This window comes from Aptenodytes forsteri, unplaced genomic scaffold (assembly GCF_000699145.1).
Source record: "Aptenodytes forsteri isolate BGI_AS27 unplaced genomic scaffold, ASM69914v1 Scaffold373, whole genome shotgun sequence".
NCBI lineage: Eukaryota > Metazoa > Chordata > Aves > Sphenisciformes > Spheniscidae > Aptenodytes > Aptenodytes forsteri.
This window is the reverse complement of record NW_008795579.1, coordinates 289,343-310,402: the sequence shown is the minus strand read 5'-3', so window position 1 is coordinate 310,402 and position 21,060 is coordinate 289,343. Positions and strand designations below refer to the sequence as shown.

Sequence of the window (21,060 nt, the reverse complement as noted above, 5' to 3'; positions counted from 1 at the left end):
TTTCCCCCAGTTTATGTACTTAGCATGACGTCCCATGGGATGGAATGTCCCTTTGGCCAGTTTGGGTCAGCTGTTCTGGCTGTGCCCCCTCCCAGCTTCTTGTGCACCTCCAGCCTTCTCAGTCCGTAGAGCATGGGAAGCTGAAAAGTCCTTGACTAACGTAAGCACTACTTAGCAACAACTAAAACAATGGTGTGTTATCAATATTATTCTCATCCTAAATCCAAAACGCAGCACTGTACCAGCTGCTAGGAAGAAATTAACTCTATCCCTGCCGAAACCAGGACAGCTGTGGAGTGTGGAAGCCCAGAAAATCCACATCTTGCTGGAGGTGATGTCCTGTCGTGGGCTTGTGCTCTGAGAGCCAAGAATTTCGCACAAGAGGTGGCTTTTGAGGGAAGCAGTCATGCCTGTGAGCACTGCTCGTATGTGTACAGTCACAAACCTTCTCTTACAAGGAATCATCTGCATCAACTCACTGGGCACCCACAACTACTCGAGTTGTGCAGGCTTATGCCACCGAAAATGGAATGGCACTTCACCTTCACAAAGCCCCTGGGGTTTTGGTCATGGGAAGGAAGTTTTCATGCAAGCCCTTTCCTTGCAGTTCAGGCTGCAGTGACTGAAAGCAGCCAGCTCACAGAGAAGTGATATGCAGCGCTCTGCAGAGATGATCCCTATCTATGGTCACTGTGGGCAGTGACAGAGAAGCTGAAGCTTGAAGGTGGGCAGCAGTCAGGGAGGTGCTGAGAACCTGTCTGCCCTGGCAAGAACAGATGGGTTGAGCTTTCTCTGCCCACACAAGCTTTAGAAGCACAGGATGGTGCAGTGTGTGGCGCTCTGAGGTGGCTCACTGCAGAGCAGGTTGTGGCTAGCTACAGCCCATGTTCGCTGAGCTGATGTAGTACCTCACTGTGCAGAGTCAGCAGCTTAGGTCTGTTGTGCTAGATCAGAGACCTCTACGCTACTTTCTGTTGACAAGGACAAACCTGGCCTGTGCCAGGGCTGCGTGCTGCCCATACCACCTCACCCTTGTGGTGAATGGGGTACTTGGCCTCTAAGCCTTCTTTGTGTTGAGGCTCCCAGCTCCAGAGGCTGCTTTCCTGTCTTTTGTTTGGGTTTCACTTAGAACTGTAGGGTCACTAGGAGGACTTCTAAAGCAACCATAAGCACACATCGTGTTGCCACAGAACCGCACTAGTGTAAAGGCAGAAGGATGGGGAAAAATCAGCTGGCACAAAGGGTAGTGGTTTTATAGTCAGTTTTAATTTGAACTTGAGCAGTGCATCATCTGACATTGCCTTTGACAATCCTGTTGGTGTTTAACATTTCTTCCCATGGAGCAGAGTGAATCCTCAGGCCGTGCTGGGCAGTTGCAACTCAAGAGAGGAGGTTAAAAGAAACATCAGAAAGGCCCATGTGGCACAGGGACCACTCATCATACCACATATGCTTTTTGCTTCCCATGCCCTTTCTCTTTCCAGGTTAGATGGTAGAGTCTTACTGAAACAGTGCAGGACGTACCTCACCTTAGGCACTCATGAATACAAAATGTAATAGCATTTTATCAGCTTCGAACAGGGAAGCGTGTGACTTAGATTCTGAGGTGATCCAGGCGAGGCAGGTTTTCAACAGTGACAAATGCTGTTGAGAGTCCCCTCAGAGCCTGATGAAGGCTTCTCGTTGGGAGGAGGGTGGGGAGAGAGACTGCTTTGTCTGCTCTCAGAATGGGGCCTCTTATGAAATGTCTCAGATCTGTGACCTGAATCCCCTGCCTTTCCATGATACCTTTCTCAGCTGCCAACACCTCCAGCCATGGCAGTGATTCCAGGGAGTGTCCAAGTGACTCAGACCAGCCTGGTTTGTTTTGTTCCAGGACATCATTCAGTTGCACGTTAGCTGCCCCTCTGACAAGGAAGAGGAAAAGTCCATGAAAGATGGGGCTGAGAAAGAAGAAAAAGACAAGAATAAAGAAAAGGCACCAAGGAAAATGCTGTCTCGAGGTCAGGTGCTTGTTTGAACAGGGCAGGTCCTGTCTTAACCGCTTTGAGGATTCTGCTGGCCAGTGGTACAGTTGTTGGAAGCAGAGCGGTTATCTCTGCTGATGACTGTACAGGAATGTCTCATTTTTATAACATCCTTTCTGGAGCAAAACATGGGGAGGGAGGGGGAGGGTTTCTCTAGATTGGCATGTGCCCCAACAGACTTGCAGGCTTCCTGTATAGTTTATAGTGATCTGGTGGCTTTTTAAATATGCAGTTGCAAGTCCAAGAAGACCCACTGTATAGACTTCTGCTTTCGGTTTAGATTTGATTTTATAAAAACTGCCATAGGTGGCAAGATGTGAGGTTGCAAGGAGGTGAGCTAAGTTTCTGTTGTATGATCCTGCTTGTATGATTTTCGGGCATAGAAATGGCTAAAAGATACACATTTAATCTGGTGGGCAAATTGCACCCGAAATCCTTGTACAGACAGCAACTCTGCACTGGTGCAGATTCAGTTTAATTTACTGTTTTTTCTGCGATTACTTTTAAATTAAAAAGGGTGTGGGGAGAGGGGAAGAACGGCCAGCAGGGCTTTCCAGTTAAATAGCTTGCGGGATCAAAGGTGCAGAAGTTGCTTGTACAGAATTATGGTATACTACACTTGCAGGGGCCTCCTGTAACAGCATGGTACATCCTGAGTGTGCTCTGAGTGGTTGGTTTTAGAGGCAAGGTTTCCTTCCATGAACTGACCTGATCTCTCTCTCTCTGGCATCCTCCTAATGGGGCCTTGTGCTCATAGTATCTTGCATGTAGCATACTGATCCTCCTGCTGCTTGCAGGGGAAAGGGTATACAGTCCCTATTTTACAGATTGAGAAACTTGACCTAGAGGTTGCATTCAGAGCCTGTGCTAGAAACTGGACTTGAGCCCAGGTGATATGGGTCCCAACCTGTGCAGTTCTGTAACAAGGTGGGCTTTTCTTCCTCTCTTCCTGTTGTGAATAGTCGGTGCTGAGAATGAGGCTGAATTTCCTCCGGCAGCAATGTGGGGACGTCATCCTCATGCATGTAGTGAGACACACACCTCTTCCCTTCAGTCTATTCTATTGCAGTGTTTTGTTAATTTGTTCTGCTGCTGTTGTTGTTTCAGATTCCAGCCAGGAATATACAGACTCCACTGGAATAGATTTGCATGAATTTTTAGTAAATACACTGAAAAAAAACCCACGGTAGGTCCCTAGTCAGTAAAACAACTTGCTGATGGAGTTAAGGGAGGGAGTACCTGGCGACCAATGCTTCTTTGATTGACTCTTAAACCCATGGTGTTTGTGTGCATGTATGTATATGTATGTATGTATTCATGCATCTTGGGAGGAGGGATACTACAGCAACTAAAGAAAGTACCTGAAAGTGTGTTTTACTTTTTGGAATTCAGAAAGCGTTACTAGAGCTGGAGCAGTGTAGAAACAAAAAGCACAACTGTAATTTTATATACTGCAGTCAATCAAAACATGTAATTGTGTATTACGGAGAGAGAGAAAGAGGAAAAATAATTTGTTTGAATGCAAGCAGGAAGGAATCTTGATTGCTTTAAAACCCTTTCTGTAAATGATTGTCAAATACCAACCTCTAAAGGAACCGCTGCTGTGTCAGTAATAAATGTAATCAAGCCAAATGCTGGCATAGGAATAGCAAAGCTGGAGTCTCTACCAGTGGAGCTTCCAGCAGAGCAGAGATTCAGTATTACCAAAAGCCAAGCACTGTTAGCAAAACAACTTTAAACTGAAAAAAATCTGGCAATTAATTTACTATATATGAAAAAATTTGGAGTTTTTTAGTTCATTCCTGTGGAGGATGTGTGAAGCCTGGTTAATAGTGTTGCTTGCTCCAGGTATTTGTGACTTTTCTCTGTTGCAGGGAGGGGGGTACCAAGCAGAGAAAGCTGTGTTTCACTGTCTCTAAAGGTGGCCTTTTCCCTTTTCTTTTCTTGACAGGGATAGAATGATGCTACTAAAGTTAGAACAGGAGATTCTGGAATTTATTAGTGATAACAAGTAAGTGATCATCAGTTTGTGTCAAGCAAAAGAGGTTTGTAACTTACAGTTTAGGAGCTTGGGCACCCAGGGGAGAAGGGTGTCTTTTGGACACACTGGTTAGGAGGCCTGTTCTGTTGTACATCCTCCACCTCCCATACACAAGGTTTCTGAGTATCACATTGATTTGGTATCAATTGCTTTAACACCATATCCACTGTGAAGGAGATTAGTGCCATTGTGCTTCTCTTCCTAGCGTAAATTGGGGGTGGAGAAACCAGGGGCAGGATTCACATCCCAGAACGTGAGGTAGAATAGGTGTCTGCAGCAGAGCTTGCAAACTTCTTTATCTAATAGGATCAGAGAAGTTGCAGTATAAGTACTAATTCTGGCTCCTATTCCTGCTTAGAAACAAACATGCATTTCTGCACAAGCTGGTCTTGTTTCAGGAAAAGCCTATTCAACTTGAGCCCTTGAATCAGCCCAACTCTGTCTGGAAAAGCAGTATAAGCCCATGCTCACACTCAGTGTAAGAAGTAGCACTTGCGTCCTGACTGCTTTGAATAGGTGGCATGGTCTGATCTGGGATCTGGTTAAGGCATCTCTGACCTTGATCTCTCTTTTGGTGTCAGATTATTGTTATGTGTTTCAAGGCCTTCTAAATTCTAATGCTTTCTCCCCTCTTCTCAGCAATCAGTTTAAGAAGTTCCCTCAGATGACCTCATACCATAGGATGCTGCTGCACCGGGTAGCTGCCTACTTTGGCATGGACCATAATGTTGACCAAACCGGGAAGGCGGTCATTATCAACAAGACCAGTAACACACGAATGTAAGGGGGAGGGAGGGACGGGGGGAGGGAGAACAACTGGGCTGGCATCCCCTTCCCTTCCCTGCATGGTGCTACATGACCCCCAGACACAGAGCCCTGGCATGGTCCAGAACAGGATGGATTCCACACCACATTTTTTTGCCTCCATAAGAAGGGCAGGTCCCCTCTCTAGAAGAGAAGAATCCTTCACTTCCAGTCCTAGGTGTATGTATTTGCAAGCCCTTCCTAGCTCTCTTTAGTTCTCAGAGAAGGGGCAGGAGCTCTTGTTGCTATCAGACAGAGGAGAGATTTAACACAACAAACATATTTGCACACCCCCTCACTTCCTGCAAAGCAGTGGTTTTATGAAGACAGTTCTATGCCCATTTTTGCCCTTCTAACAAGGGCTGGTTCTTCCTGCAGCCCCGAGCAGAGGTTCTCTGAGCACATCAAAGATGAGAAGAATGCAGAGTTCCCACAGAGGTTTATCCTAAAACGAGATGATACCAGCATGGACCGAGATGATAATCAGGTAAGGGGTGGCAATGGGGTATCTGCATACTTTGTGAAAGTCAAATGCGACTTTTCTAAGATGAGAACAACTCTGAATTTCTCTTGGGTTTCCTGCAGTAACCTTCTTTAATAGAAGCTTCCACCCCACCCAAGCAGCAGCATCTAGATGTATCATGAAAACTTTACAAAATACGGTGGAAATGCATGAAGAATTTGTGTGGGTTCTATGGGGGGTACTTTTCTGTACCCTGAATATCAACTGGTGGCTGGGCCAGGCTTTAAGGTGAAGCCTTTTGCTAAGGTTTCCTTGGAAATGCCACAGAGCTGAGTGTTGCCAAGCATCTCTCCTACCCCTCCCCGGGGTTTGCAGCGAGTCAAGCTGTGAAGTCGTCAGGACCTCGCGGTGCTGCTGGACGCAAACCATTGGCAAAATGAAACACTTTGAGCTCAGCAGCATTGCCAGTCATCAGAGCTAAAAACCCTCCTGAATCTCTGGCTGCCTTCGGGCTGTCACAGGTGGCACCATACCCGTAACGCAGAGCTAGCTTGTTCATCTGTGGCTGTTTTCCCAGCCTGTGTCAGACAGAATCTTGAACGTCTAAAACGGAGCAAGAGACAGGAGACCTCTTCACCAGGGATCTCATGCTCTTTGCTCTTGTAGCTCCCATCTTTACATCGCCCCAGCATACCACTATCCCTTGCTTTGGGTCATGTTTCTGAACTTAAGTCATCAGAATGGGGAGCTGGTCATTGCAATCGGTATCAGTTTCTGGTTTCCCCATGGTGGCATTCTGCAGGTGATGCAGCTACCCACGAAGCACAGAATCCATGACTGAGCAGGAGTTTGCTGTGTTGGCATATGCTCCAAAGAGTGGCCTTTAGCTTTTGACCCCTGGGAACAGACTGTCTTTCAGAAGCACATGGTGATATTCCTGATCTGTCCTTTCCGAATCAGGCAGAGTTCAGGCAGAGTGGTTGTGCTTGATCCAGGAGGTGGAGTGCACTAAGACCTCCAGGATGTTCATCCCTAGACATAGGTGTCCAGAAGGTAGGTTCAAAGGCAGAGGCTGTGTCATTGCATCCAGGCATCATGCACACACTCCGTAATCCACATCCACTTACACTGCTACATAAAAATATCGGCAGCTGACTGCACCCTCTGCTCCCATTGGCAACTGCTGACCCGCTGAGATGTGTTTGTCCCTTCAGATCAGACTCCCCTTGCAGGATGGGAGAAGGAGCAAATCTATAGAAGAGCGAGAGGAAGAGTATCAGCGGGTCAGGGAGCGGATATTTGCACGAGAGGTAAGCTTGGATGATTCACTTGCCAGGTACCCTCCTGGAACTTTGTGGCTGAAGGTGTCCTTGAGTATACTAAGACGTCAGATCTCGTCATTGCCTTTTCTACAAATTTCCCAGTGTTCTTGGTATCTACCATTGAATTCCAGCTCCTAACAAAGATGTCTAAGACATTGAGATAGAGGAGCCACACCTCCACTCCCCAGTCTGCTCCTTCCTTAAATTGCCTGTTTCAAGGGGCAATAGGCCTGTGGGGACTGACAGAGGAGGCAGTTTTGCTCCTTGCTGCCCAGCAAGATTATAAGCTTATGCAGTGGCATTTCTGGGATGACTAGCAAATCAATCGATGAACCTGAAAGGAGCAGCAGCTGTCTTCCTCAGCTTCTCTCCAGTGTTGCAGCTTTGACCTCCTGACCAAGCAGTGCTGGCATTGGAGTATCAGGCAGGGCTCTGTGCCTTTACAGGATGAATCTGGGCAGTACATTTATTGTCTTTGTTAGGAAGTGTCCAGCTTGGTTATTGCTTCCTTGAGATCTTTGCTCCCTACGTGGAACTCCTCTGAGCCAGAGCTGTGTTCCTTGCTCATGTCTGGCTCAGAGAGGCTGCTGTGCTCTGTTGTGTTGAGTACTGTCTGCCAGCTGGAGGCAGCTTTCCATGCTGTGCCAAGTGGCAAACAATGGAATCAGGGACAATTCCAAGTGCCCATCTGCCATGGATTACGTTCAAAGTCCAGCTTCTTGCCTGCTGCTTTTGAGCATCTTGGGGACAACACCTTTCACTTCTCCTAATGGGAATTGCCATGTGCCTGCCCAAGGAGGATGTTAAGGCAGTCACTGTGCTGAGTCCCTAGTCAAGTCACCAGGCTTCAGCTGATGACTCTCCAGCCAGTTGTGATCATGGATTTGTCTTACATGCACAGGCCCAAAGCCATCCAGACATGTTAGTAAGCAGCTCTGCCTATAGTCCTGGACTAGAGCAGGTGCTGTCCCGTGTTAGCACAACACTGGGTGGGCATGTACTTACCTTGCTCTGTGTTCATGGGCTGAGCCAGTGCTTTGCATGTGACTTCCAGAGGCAGGGGTGACTATCACAGGATGAGCTGGGCTGGCTTTGAGCCCTCTGCCTTTTTTTCATGGCTCTGATAATTGTGCCTGCATTTAGCAAATAAGGACCCTTGTATGTCTAGCCTTGATTGTTTCATTGACAAAGCTACCATCAAAGCTGCCTTAGAGCAATGAAATAGAGAGTTGAGGACTTGGATTTGCAAACTCTTGAGAGATCTCAGGGTCATAGGTATCAGGAAAGGTTCCTTGTGGGCCTGGATGGAGAGTCAAATGGGACTGGTGTGCAGAAGGCTCAGCAAGACTCCTGAGTGACCATGTAACTGGTGCACAACACAAACTGTGTCTGACTCCCATACTGTTAGTGCTTTGCTCCTCTCTGCTTTGAAATTGCCTGGGTTTGTTGCTTTCAAAGTTACTAAGTCTGCCTTTTCTTTCCTTCTCTTCCCATCTCCATGTCTTTTCCGTGCTTCCAGACTGGCCAGAATGGATATCTCACCGACAGCAGGTTAGTACTGTTCAGCAGACATTATTTGTATCTCTGGCTTTCTCTACGGAGGACTGCATGACTCTATAATGATGCTTTTTTCTGATGTTAACCGACAGAATCTCCAAAGAAGGCTTTTCTTCTAGTTCTCACAAACGGAGGCAGATTTTTAGGTATCTCTGTGTGACTTATTTTGTACATTGTCCTGCTGAGTAAGTTTGCCCCATGCATGGCTGCTTGTGAAGTTATTGAAGTTGTATTTTTTGCAACATCAATTTCTGAGCCCTTTTTTTCTGATTCATCAATTAAAATGGAGGGGTGGAAGGTGGGAATGGCAGGGAGGAATGGGGAAGCCAGAGGATTCCAGCAGTTTTCAAACCATTCCACCATATCAAAGGATAGGAAAGCCCCTGCTCTTACAGTGACGGGATCAGCATCCAGATAAGGTGGGGTTGTCCCTAATCCCTGATTATAAAGGCTGGACTACTTAATGGTGGCAATGAAGTGTCTCAAGCTTCCATTTCAACCAGAGTATGCTGCAGAGGGCACTGGGAACATGTTTGAGCAGCAATTTCTTATTAAGTAGTTTTCCTGTGGATGAAAGGGCTGGAAGGATGGGGTTAGCCTGACGAGCCACCTTGCACAGACCCCTGCTGCAGGAGGCTGCTGAAGGTATGAGGATAAAGAACAGGATGAAAATGGAGAGACCCTCATGCCTGCTGTCCTCTCGTTTAATAGCCAAAGCTCTAGAGATGAAGTATCTCTGTGTATGAACAGGACAGGAGGATCTAAGCAAGTGTAGGAACAGCTTTGCCTCTCTCCTCAGTCCGTCACGTGGCTCAGGCTGTCCTTGGAGGGACACTGTCGTGGAAAATAAAGTGTCCTCAGCACAGTTACAGGGACTGTGGCCTGGAGTCTGCCTGTGGCAGTGGTGTTCAAGGCAGGTGGTATAGTTTTCAGATCAGCCATGAGGCTGTAGTAAAACTCACCCAGCAAGTGGCAAAACAACCTGTTGCTGATGTGATTGCAGCTTTAGGAGCTGAGCTGCAGCCAGGGCTGCGCTAGGAGCTTTTCTGACTGTTGTGCCCAGTCCCTAAAGAGCTTGGTTAACCTGCTGTCTTTGTTTTGTGGTTCCCATAGTGGGGAGAGGGAGGATATGTGGGCCTTGGGACCATTTTGAGCTCTGGACAGAGATAGACAAGCTCTTGAGGAGACCAGGGTTCCCTCAGTGGTGGTGCTGGAGATGATGTCTGTGTGAACTCCAGAGACTTACCGCCCTCAAAGCCTGGCATTCAGAGCAACACAGCTGTCTGTTTCACTCGCTTGGAAGCCCTGTATTAATGCTGCTGAAGCACAGATCTGACTGCAGAGACCTCTCTGCTGGTGGACACACTTGGAAACAGGCTGTAGTAAGGCTAATGGAGAGAAAGGCATGGCTGAAGCTGCAAGGGCAGTGCTGTCAGAGAGCAAGGGTGTGTGGTAGTGTGCCTGGAGTTTGGAGGGCATTCATAGAAAAAGCAGAACCATTATGCTTCTGGGTTAACAGTAATCAGCTTGAGAGGAGTCTGGGTTCTCAGGGAACCAGAGTTTGCAGCTGAGTCAGAACAAAAGCCATGACATGCTCCTTCCCTGCACACACAAACACTGCCCCCACCTCTCTGAACATCCCCAGGAGCAGCCTTCAGAGTTTAGGTTGGAGAGAGCCGAAGAGCTTGACAGTGATGCTTGTTAGATCAACTGTAATTTGGGGTTTGAGGCTGCATAGTCCAATTCCTTCACCTCTTTAGGGATATAATCATTGTACTGGTTTTCCAAGAGATGTATTTTCTTTGGCTCTCACATGCTCCCAGAAGCCCAGGACGTCACCTCAGAAGTTCCTTCCACGCCTATCTTTTCCTCTCCACAACTGCGTGGAGCTGCTGCCAGGCTCAGCTTGCAGCATTATACAAGCACCTCTTCCAGTGTTGCCTTCCTCATCATTCCTCCCCAGTGAAGGCCCAGGAACCCATTACTGTGCTTATGATCGTTAGCTGGGCTGATAAACCAGGCTCACTGCTTGGGTTGTTTTGCTGATACTATGTAAAGTCCTGCTGTGGCCAGACCTGGCCTAGGGCTAAGGGAGGGTGATCAGTGGCAGCACAGCTCTAAGCGTTGCAATATCCCAACATGTAGCTGTTCCATCTGGGCAGAAAGCCTTACCAGGGCTGGTGTGGAAAGTGATCTTGCAAGATCTCTATCAGCCTTGTCTCAAGGCCTCTGTTAAAAGCTCCCTGTTCTGAGACAAGGAGGGCTTTAGCAAGGGATCATGCTCTGACCCTGCTGGCATCTCTTCCAGGCTGGGATCTGGCTGGGGAAAAGGGCCAGGAGCCAGCTCTCAACACACGCCAAGGAAGATCAGCAGTGTCTGGGTCTTCACAGTGCATGCCCAAGAAAGCTGTGACCCAGGGTGTGTGTTTGCTGTCAGATCCTCATACAAAGTGCTAACATGCTATGTCACAGAGCCAGCTGCTGACTGGGCTCACCACCCTGGTGTGGCAGTACTGATGCAGCACCTGCAGGTCCTGCTGCTGCCCCTTTCCACTGGAGGTGCGGTCTAACTCCTCCGGTCTCTGCAGGGGCAACCGGGACAGTTTGAACCGGGCCTCAGGCAGCCGCCAGAGCAGCACAGAGAGTGAGATAAAGTCGCTGGAGCCTCGGCCGTGGAGCAGCACAGACTCAGATGGCTCCATCCGCAACCTGCGACCACCTGTTACCAAAGCCAGCAGCTTCAGTGGCATCTCCATCCTGACACGGGGGGACAGCATCGGGAGTAGCAAAGGCAGCACTGCCAGCAGAACATCCCGGGCAGGTACTGTATTGTTGCCCCTGCACACCTTCTGCCAAAAGGCACCTAGCAGACATAGTCTTCGGGCTGGGGGACTGGGGCTCATGATGCTCTGGTCAGTGACTCTGATTAAAATGGGACATGGTTGGCATCGTCTGAATGTGTTCAGTACCTGGGCAGGGATATGCCAGTTTGTTCATCATCTGCTTTTTCAATACTCACCATCAGATCTTCCTTCCCTTTAGCAGAGTTATCTAAGACAAAGGACATTGTTTAGTCCCATACCCTGGAACTCAAGCTACCAATTTTCTGTTGTTTTCTCTCTCCTGCTGTGTTGCAAGTTATGTTGCCATTCCTTTCTGCTCCCCAGAATCCCTCACAGCCCTAAGGAGACTTAGTCAGGGTGAACCATCTGGCACTTTTCCTTGCTTTCCAACAAAGGAGGTCCAGGGAAGGGTGTCACCAATTAGTCGATCTCATCAGATAAAGACTGTGTTAATTGGTATCTGCCTACGATGTTCTCTCAAAATGATTCACTATACCCCTGAGAGCAAATACAACAGCAGGGAGCTGGGCCTGCAGCTCTTCAAGAGCTGTTGAGTACAGCTCAAGGTTTCAGGAGCACCAAAGGGAATTAGGATCACAAGTCTCTCTGCCTGCTTCAGATCAGTTCTTCCTTTTCCATCTAGGTAACACAAAGGGTAGCCCATGCACGGAGAATGTTACTGTGGGGCGTCACTAGTAATCTGTTACTGACAACAGCTTCCTGAGAGGATGTGTGTTGCACTTGGCAGGGCACCAGCCCTTCTATCAGTGGGGAGCAGAGTCCTTTATTTTCAACTGACTGCTTGTGAAAGGCATTTGTGGAAGAGGCAGCACAGGTCTTTGCTCTCATTTTAATGGTCCAGTGATAACTGAGGAGCCATATGGTAGCTGGTTACAATTGCTGTGCAATATCAATGAGCAAAATCCAGTGTTGTCTCACTGTCTAGCTTCCTCTGCTCTCACTGGTAGGCAGCAGGTCCCCAAATGCTTGAGAGCTGTCATTTTACTGGGGAGGGGAGGCAGATTGGTGCTTGTGGGTGATTAGACTGCTCCACAAGAATCCTTTCAAATAAAAGTGATGGATCTAAAAGGCAGCCAGGCTGCTGTTCTAGCACCCAGGCTGGCCTTGAAAACCACACATTCATCTTGCAGTTTGAAGGTGCCTGCATCATCTCTTGGGACCCTGTTTCCATTGCGCTCAGGGCTGCACTTACTTTGATTATTGCAACCACCTCCGGGACTGATTCATCAACTGATGGGAGCAGTTATTTGAAGATCTGTCCCAGCTGTGTGCAAAGCAGAGCAGGAGAGGATCTGCTTTTTTGCTCTTTCTGTATTTTTCCTCCAGGTCTCCCCTGGGAACAGAAGCCAGTTGCTCTCCAGGCTTTATATAATGGCGAGTGATTAAAAACGTCTTGGGGGGGGGAAGCAAATGAATTTTCACTTGGGGGGGGGGAAACAAACAAACCACCCTCCATATCCTCATATTTATTCTGTGGGGGAGGAAGTGCTTAGGACTCTGGGGCTCTTTTCCCATCTCAACATTCAGCCCCTGGGCAACTGTCAGCAAAATCTTTCCTTCTTTGCACCGTGTGGCTGATGATACAGACCTCCTTAGCAGAATACCTGAAGATTAGCTGTTGAAATGCAGTAGATCAGAGGCAGAATTAGTTAAATAGTAGCTACTGGGCATCAAGCAATAGTTTCACAGCCCTTTTATTTCTGGAAGTAAGACTGAAATACTGAGGAGAGCACTTCCCAGCTGGGTGTCCTGCAGCATGTATCGCACTCCTTCCTAACAATTTTTCCTACCATGGGAAGGAATTGCTTTCAGCCTGCCATCCCCTAGCCTTTTGCTCAAAAGATGTGCATGTGCTGCGTCTATGTGGCCATAAAATAGGATTCCCTCACTTCCCTCTCTGTTCTGGGCAAGCACTCGAACAGATCATCATGACATATTAGTGTCCAAGCAGGGGCCGTGCCTAGCTGCAGAACTGAGCTGTGACTGGGAACAGCTCTCTTGCTTCTTTCCACAGACTGGTTTACGGTACTGAGCTGATGTGAGTGTATCTGGCAGCTCCCTGTTTTTGTAATCTCTGCCTCATGCTGGAGTGGAGAGCCCTCCGCCAGGCAGGTGCTGCTGTTAACAGCCAGATTCGTCTTCCCAGCAGAAGGCCCATGGCATTTATAGAAGGCTCTGACTTGTGCCTGATGCTTTCCAGACAAGACAGAGGGCACATCCCTCCAAAGAATCAGTTGCAACACAGATGTGTTTTTACTACCCTGTGCCAACCCTGCCAGCACCTGCACCAAGCATGCACTGTCCTGTGGGCAGAGGCCAGCTAGATTCGTCATATGAGCCTGACATTGGCCTTTTAATTTCCTGCAGTTCTGAGTAGTGTTGAAGGTTTACACAAACAACAACTACCTGAGAGCTGTGGGTGGGGACCACTGTGTAGGCTGTCCACTTGGAGTAAGGGTGCTAGGTTGGGGTCAGGGAAGAGAGCACACTCTTGGGAATAACACTATACAACTCGTGGCCATGGTCTGGAACAAGAATTGCATCCTGGTCTTCCCTGGGAGCAGGGCATGCACGGGTCAGGGGGAGAAGAAGATGCTGTGACCAGCTGTGGAGGGTCAGTGTATGGACATGGACATGGAGAGGAGAGGGGTACAATCACTTGGAGTCCTGAGGGTGTCAACACCTTGGTTTGCTGTGAAGCAGAGGCAAACTAGTGACTTAGCCTGCAGCCTGCTCACCCTGTCCCCCGTGGAAGCTCCCATGTGGACAGCAGAGAATGCAGTCTGGCTGCAGTGCAGGAGATAGTGACAGGATCTTCCCCCCGCCCTTCCCATCAACGAATCGATGTTTTTCTCTCCCAGGTACCAACCCTGCCATGCTTTTCTCTGTTCAAGGTTTGGTACTAGGTGCCCCTGAAGCATGCAGCCAATCCCCTTCTTCACAGCCCAGCCGTGGCCTCCTACCCTGCACAGCCCAGCAGCCTCAACCACAGCCACCCCAACAGCCACCACCGCAGCCCCAAGGACTTCCACCTGCAGCCCAGCAGCAGCCAGCCATGAGTAACCACATGATATCCCAGGTGAGTTGCTGCACAGTATCCCAGGCTCAGTAAGCTCCTTGGGCACACAGGAGGGAGGTAGAAGCAGAGCCAGCATACACCCAGGGTGCTCTGGACTCACACTTGCCCAGTGGGTTTTGGGTGTCCTCACACTTGCTGCCTGTTAGGGAGTGACAGTCCCTCTATGCTATTGGCAGAGAGCAGGAGAAGGTCGGGGGCCTTGCTGTGCCTGAATATCATGCTGTGCAACATCTCAACTTGCCAGCCTCTTCTGTATCTGCTTGGGCCAGCAGCCCTCCTAGGAAGGGATCTGCAACCCTTTGCTGAGTGGCAGGGTTATGTTCTGGAACCAGTTGCCCTCCTGGTGAAGGACTGTCACAAACGGTAGTTGGGTTTGAGCTCCCCAGTGGCTGGTCACCTGATGTCCTGGGAAGAGGCAAACCTGGAACTGTGCCTGAATGTATCCTCCAGACTCTCCCCAAGTTAAATCCAAGTGATGTTCCACAGCCTGCAGGGCTATTTCTGAGGATGGACCCCTCTGGAAAGCACTCAGGGCTGTCATTCCTACATACTTTGTTCTGCTCCTGAGGCTGTAAAAAAACACAGCACAAGAGCTGCCCCTGTATCACTGCAGGACTGGGGAAGGGGTGGGAGCCAGCCCTGGTGGGCATGTTTGGAGAGAGCAAAGCTGCCTCGTGTTCAGTGGGTGCAGAGCTGGGCAGTGTGCATGGGAAGTATCCTCAGTACCTTCCCATCCTGCCCTATTCAGAGCAGCACGTTAGTGCTGGACCTCAGCCTGCCTATGAGTTTTATAGGGATCCTTTCTGGTGCATCGTCTCATGATGTCTCCTACAACAGAGAACTGCAAGTTACACTGGAGGTTTTCAAGATGCAACTGGACAGGGAGGGTGCTAGATAATCTTATCTAGGCTCCCTTTCCCATAAAAGGTTGGACCAGATGATCTTCTGAGGTCCCTTCCAACCTGGGCTGTTCTATGATTCTGAGTGTTTTCAATGGGATGGGATGGGAGGAGGAAACAAGCCTCCTCGAACAGCTTTTACTGCAGATAACACGAACAGCTCCTTGCTGTCTGTTGCCGTCTGTATGAGGATGGGGGGAGCTTGTAGTTCTTGGGCCCTGGACTGGCTCCAGGTTGTGGTCTGTTTGCAGAGGATACTGAGACTCAAGGGAAGCATCTCAGTTCTACAGATGAGGTGTCTCCCTGAGGTAGCCAGGGTCCAGTGCTAAGTCTAGCAGGAGTGTCTGTCTGGAGCTGTAGCATGGCATGGGACAGAGCACAGTGCCCTGGGTGGGAGGTTTGAACACACAGTAGGCTTCTGGAGCTTGTGCAGGATCACTGTGTCTTGCTGGGGTTTTATTTTGTACCTTCTACTGTTCAGCTGTTTTAATGGTTTAGGTCCTGGAAAAACTTTTTTCATGTGTTCATGTGAAAGGTCTGAAAATGCACTGTCCCCCATGTGCATGCACCTTCTGTTTCACCAAAGGTCAAATCAAATGATCAAAAAAACAATCCAGTGCTGACCATTACAGGTTCAGTGCCCAAAGCACAGTATGTGGTTCTTGAGTTAGGTGTTGTCATAAACAGGCATCAGCAGGTCCTCTCAGTGACAAAGTGAGAGGGGCCCCTACAGAAGGCAAGAGTGAAGAAAAGACATTACCAGCACAAAAGGCCAAGAAGCACTGCAGAGAGAGCTGGGAGTCAGTGCCACACACAAGTGGGCAGTGGAGTGGGAGAGACACAAAGGTTGTGGTGAGGGGAAGTGGCTCTCCTGCTGCTGTTGGCCATAGCTGGTCTTTGTGAACTTGTGTCACTGTTCATGCCAGGCAAGAGCTGCTTTGTGGACATGGCCAGCCTTCACAGCTTCCACAAAGCAACTGGCTGGGTTGTGTGTCTTCACAGAGAGATGAATGCTCCCCCGTTCTGGTCTCCATGCTTTCCAGCCCTCTGCGGTGCCCCCCTCTGTGTGTTTGCAATTGGCTCAGTTGACTAACCTTGTTGTTCCTTCTTTCTCTCCTTCCTCCTATCCTTCCTTCCCCCTCCCCACCCTTTTCCCACCCAAATCTCTCTCCTCTACTCCCTTCTCTGCTGGTCTTAGCCGGTCCCAGCGCTGCAGCCTGTTCAGTATTCTCCAAGCTCCTGCCCCCAAGTCCTCTTGCCAGTCTCTCCACCCCAGCAGTACAACTTGGTATAAACCCCATTTCCTCTTCTTCACTGTCTCTGTTCTACTCGTGCTGTGTTTGTGTTGTATGAGCTTTTGCTAATCAGGTATGTCGCGGACACTGCACCCGGTGGGTTTGGGATTCATGGAGGCTCTGTGCTGCAGTGGGGTCAAGGCAGTGGGATGCCTCTGAGGCTGTGGGACCACCAGGGCTGGGCACTGCTGGAGTGGCTGATGTTGGAAAGAGCCTGGGGAAGAGCAAGTGCCAAGCCCAGAGTTCCACCAGGAAGCGACGCTTGTGCCCAGCACTGGGGTCCAGGGGCCATGGCTGCCCTGTGGTCTCAGTCAGCACCTGTGTTGTCTCCACTGGGTCTTTCGGGAACAGCGCGCCCCATGGGATACGGCCTCTGGGCTGGGGCCACCCCTGCCTGTGTGGGGTCTCGCATGTCACGAGTGTCCGCTGAGCATTCGCACCCCCCAGCAGCTCGCATGGCCCTAGCCCCTGTCCTGCAGAATGCTCTTGGTCTGTGGCTCATTTCTGGGGACCTTTCTTGGGTGAGCTCCCCCACACAGAGTAGGGAGAAGGGGTCTGCAATCTACTCAGCAGAGCTATGTCCTACATGCTGTTGTCCTACATGCTGTTGTCCTACATGCTGTCCTCCTCCATCCTTCCCATTTATCGCCAATGCAGGCCGACGAACTCAGCAACCCCTTTGGGCAGATCAGCCTCAGCCGACAGGGCTCTACGGAAGCACCAGATCCTTCCTCAGCTATGTTCCAGTCATCCCTCATCTCCCAGCATCCTCAGCAGACAGGATTCATCATGGCAACCCCTGGGCAGCCCATTCCCACCTCCAACTACTCCGCCTCAGGGCACACGGCCCCCACACAGCAGGTGCTGCAGCCCCAGGGCTACATTCAGCCTCCCCAGCAAGTAAGGACATGCGCAAGCCTGGAGGGGATGTGCACCTCGGCCCAAAGCTGTCAGGCAAGGGGCTGCTGGGGAGCAGTCCAGAGAACAGTTCCTTGAGAGTAGGTCCCCTCTTTTTCTGCTGCTCATTTGTGATGGATCATACACAGGGGTCCAAGCTTCAGGTCGGCACGCACCCTTGCTAGGCACAGGATGATCTCTGCCCCCTTGTCCTTCTGAGCTCACAAGGCACTTATCTGGGGACCACTCTGGCCATTCCTGGCTCATAGTGTTGGGGGAGGGACAGTGACCAGACTCAGGGCTGACACCTCTAAGCTCTCTTTGGGGTCCCGCAGGGCATTATGACCTCTAGGATTGTTCCCCTGAGCTGTGATGAGAATTGTGCCTACTGTGCTCTTGCACTACTGTGCTGGGAAAGGCTTGGATGTGGAGGCTGGGAGGAGCGGGAAGGGGCTGCGGTTCCCTGAGGAGCTATCATCTGGCCAGAGCCAAAGCCCTGGTTGGTTTCCTTCGGCAGAAGCCAGGCCAGGTGAGAGAGAAAACTGGTCCTGGGGGACCAGCTTTATTGGTCCCACTCCCTCTTGTATTCTCATCACAGTGTTTTCTTGATTCTGATAGATTCAGGTTTCATACTACCCTCCTGGGCAGTACCCGAACTCCAGCCAGCAATACCGATCTCTCAGTCACCCAGTGGCCTACAGCTCCCAGCGCACTCAACAGCTCCCCCAGCAGTCCCAGCAGCCTGGTAAGGGGGCGTAGAAGGGGGGAGGGGGCATGTTTCCCTTTCCTTCCACTCTTGTTGGCTCTTAAGGACCTCCCATGCGCTCTCTGGGGCCAGGCTGCTCTTCCCTGTCTCCTACTCTTTGCTGGACTTGCTGACTAGAGTGCCTCTTAACTGTGCAAAGGAAAGTTGAAAATTGGCCTGGCTGCAAAGGCTGTTTTAGTCTTTTCCCTCCCTCTCAGCATGTAGCTTGCACTGAGGTGCTGCAAGGTGGATTTATAGCCAGGAGCTTCCGTCAGGGCTTTTTACATCTGCCGTAAAGGAAACCCTTTTCCCACTCTTTAGCAAGAGGTGGGGGCAAAGCAGGATTTGAGCCCTCATATGCCAAGTCTCAGGCTGTCTCCTGTGGCCAGCTGGGAAGCTGTTCCATTTAAACCCTGTTCTGACAGGTTTACAGCCAATGATGTCCAACCAGCAGCAAACATACCAAGGTGTAATGGGAGTGCAGCAGGCACAGCCACCCGGGCTCCTCAACAGCCAGAGGAACAGCATGGGCGGCCAGATGCAGAGTATGATGGGAGTGCAGCAGGCACAGCCCCCTGGCCTTCTCAGCAGCCAGAGGAGCGGTATGGGGAGCCAGATGCAAGGCCTGATGGTCCAGTACACTCCACTGCCTTCATACCAGGTAGGCATCAGTTGCTCTCTGATGAGGGGCTGCTGAGGAGGGGGCCTCAGCTGTGCAGGCCTTGCAGGGAGTGGCCTGTTCCTGTGCCTGAGTGATGGAGCCAAAGACGGAGACATTCACCTTGAGAAGATAGTGCATGCTTGCCAGCTTGGGGAGGGCACGAACACATCTGAATCTGTGTGGGACATGTCTTGAGAAGGAGGACTGAGCACGGCTGGTCCCTTCGCCATTGTGTTCGCAGAAGAGCTGGGAGGGGCTGCCCTTGCCTGGGCAAGATTGCTCTGGGCTGCAGTAGACAACCATCTGGCATCTCTTCTACCTTGTATGGACCTTGCTGGTGTCTCTTTGGGGCCAGTTCTCCCTGCTGCTGCTCTATGTTACCTGTCATTCCATAGGGCTGCTTCTTTCCTCCCTGCACAGGTTCCCGTGGCCAATGAGTCCCAGAGTGTGGTCCAGCAGCCCTTCCAGCAGCCAGTGCTTGTACCAGCCAGCCAGTCTGTTCAGGGGGGGCTTCAGGCTGGAGGGGTGCCCATCTACTACAGCGTCATCCCAACTGCCCAGCAGAATGGCACCAGGTAAAGCTTCTGTTTCTCTGGCCTGCCTTGGGGAGAAAGGGGTCCTGCTGCCCTACTGAAAGGGCATAGCATCCTATTCCTGCAGCTAGAGGAGGTGGCTGGGCACCATAGATGCTGGTCATCTCTTGAGCTTGCCCAGTCCTAGCTCCCATAGTAAGCACTTCCTGGACACGGCTGTCCTCCAGCATGCGGTGCTTCCTGTGCTCCTCCAGAGGCAGCTGTGTTTCCAGCCGTCTCAAGTACTGAGGGAGCTGGTGGTTGCCTGCACAGACGGGCAGGCTGTTTCTCTCCATCGCCAGCACCTCACTAGAGTACTCTCTGCTTCACAGCCCTTCAGTGGGGTTCCTTCAGCCACCTGGGTCTGAACAGTATCAGATGCCACAGTCCCCATCACCCTGCAGCCCACCACAGATGCAGCAGCAGTATTCAGGTAAGAGGGGCCATCAGTCAGGGTTGGCACTGATTCTGCACAGATTGGATCAGGTTTTGTAGGGGCTGCAGTAAACAGAGCTGCCAATTCACAGCCAAGTGGCAGCTTCTGTGCAATGGGTTTCCTTAGTCTTACCCACAGCCCACTGGGAGTTATCAGGACGTGGCACAGCGACTTTGCTCCAGGCTGATGCTGGCCTGTGCCTGGCGTCTCCTTGCCATGATGGGCAGGCAGGGTAAGAGTGGGTAGAGGGAGCTGCTGTGGGCTGCGGACTCCCTCTGCTGGCAACGCGGCTTAGTGTCACCAGGGCAGCTCATGGGACCAGGGAGCACTGTGGATGAGAGGAGCATCAGGATTCCTGCATCCTCTCCCAGCTGCCGGGAAGTGAGCTGGGGCCTGGTGAATTGGTGCAAGAGCTGGAACCAGAATACTGGAGCTCTGCGCCCAGCTCTGTGATTAGATCCTTTGCCTGAAGTTTTGCTGTGATGCTTAGAGAGGTCACCCGAGTTGCCCTCAACTTGTCCCCTCTGCTCGCATTTCTCCTGGATTAAAAGTCATCACTCTCTGATGTAAGCTGTGATATCAGAGAGGGATCCTGACCGGGTCTTGGAGGGGCCTTTTTTCAACCCACCTGGGCAGGCAGGAGTGGCAGAGGAGAGAGTACGGAGGGGGTGTTGTAGGGAAGAGTGCAAAGTTGCACAGACAGGCAGGCTGCCTCTTGTCCCACAGCAAGCAGCAGCAGCAGTGCACAGAGCCTGGGCAATACTGCTGCTGTCGTCTCTCCCCAGGGGTGTCTCCATCAGGCCCTGGCGTGGTTGTGATGCAGCTGAATGTACCCAATGGCCCCCAGACCCCCCAGAATCCCCCTGTGGTGCAGTGGAGCCACTGTAAGTACTACAGCCTGGACCAGCGGGGGCAGAAGCCAGGAGACCTGTACAACCCAGACACCAGTGCTCAGGTATTGAGAGGACTGGGAAGCAGGCAGCTCATCTTTTGGGAGCAGCCTGGCGGGAGAGAGAGGACCCCAGCATCTGTGCTGTCTGGATGGGCTGGGAGATGGGGGTGGGTTCATCCCATGGTGGTGAGACAGGTGTGGGACCAGTCACAAGCATTGGGGCTGTCTAACGCTTTCCCTCCCCCAGGCCAGCACCCAGCTGAACAGCCCCATCACGTCGCCCACCCAATCCCCAACGCCGTCTCCTGTCACCAACCTCAACAGTGTCTGCACGGGGCTGAGCCCCCTCCCTGTCCTCACACAGTTTCCCCGGCCCATGGGCCCAGCACAAGGTAAGGGGAAGGAGTGGGGACAGCACAGGGCCGGGTCTTTCCTGTGATTTCTTCAGACCCCTACCAACATTTGCTTTTTTTACAGGGGTGATGGGCGCTACTCACTGCTGGGCC

At 50.9% G+C, this 21,060-nt stretch overlaps 1 protein-coding gene across 1 annotated transcript in view; it reads left to right on the top strand.

Moving 5' to 3' along the window:
• Window positions 1–21,060, top strand: part of R3HDM2 (R3H domain containing 2) — a 27,697-nt gene that overhangs the window by 3,637 nt on the left and 3,000 nt on the right. Inside the window, exons 4-22 of the mRNA XM_019472850.1 lie at window positions 1,877–2,003; window positions 3,135–3,213; window positions 3,979–4,038; window positions 4,708–4,848; window positions 5,251–5,359; window positions 6,550–6,645; window positions 8,177–8,208; window positions 8,307–8,360; window positions 10,803–11,035; window positions 13,973–14,157; window positions 16,255–16,344; window positions 17,009–17,251; window positions 17,867–17,993; window positions 18,419–18,654; window positions 19,075–19,229; window positions 19,559–19,659; window positions 20,448–20,617; window positions 20,802–20,946; window positions 21,034–21,057. Of these exons, the coding sequence (XP_019328395.1) occupies window positions 1,877–2,003; window positions 3,135–3,213; window positions 3,979–4,038; window positions 4,708–4,848; window positions 5,251–5,359; window positions 6,550–6,645; window positions 8,177–8,208; window positions 8,307–8,360; window positions 10,803–11,035; window positions 13,973–14,157; window positions 16,255–16,344; window positions 17,009–17,251; window positions 17,867–17,993; window positions 18,419–18,654; window positions 19,075–19,229; window positions 19,559–19,659; window positions 20,448–20,617; window positions 20,802–20,946; window positions 21,034–21,057 (2,407 nt within the window). The remainder of the gene's footprint in view (window positions 1–1,876; window positions 2,004–3,134; window positions 3,214–3,978; window positions 4,039–4,707; window positions 4,849–5,250; window positions 5,360–6,549; window positions 6,646–8,176; window positions 8,209–8,306; window positions 8,361–10,802; window positions 11,036–13,972; window positions 14,158–16,254; window positions 16,345–17,008; window positions 17,252–17,866; window positions 17,994–18,418; window positions 18,655–19,074; window positions 19,230–19,558; window positions 19,660–20,447; window positions 20,618–20,801; window positions 20,947–21,033; window positions 21,058–21,060) is intronic.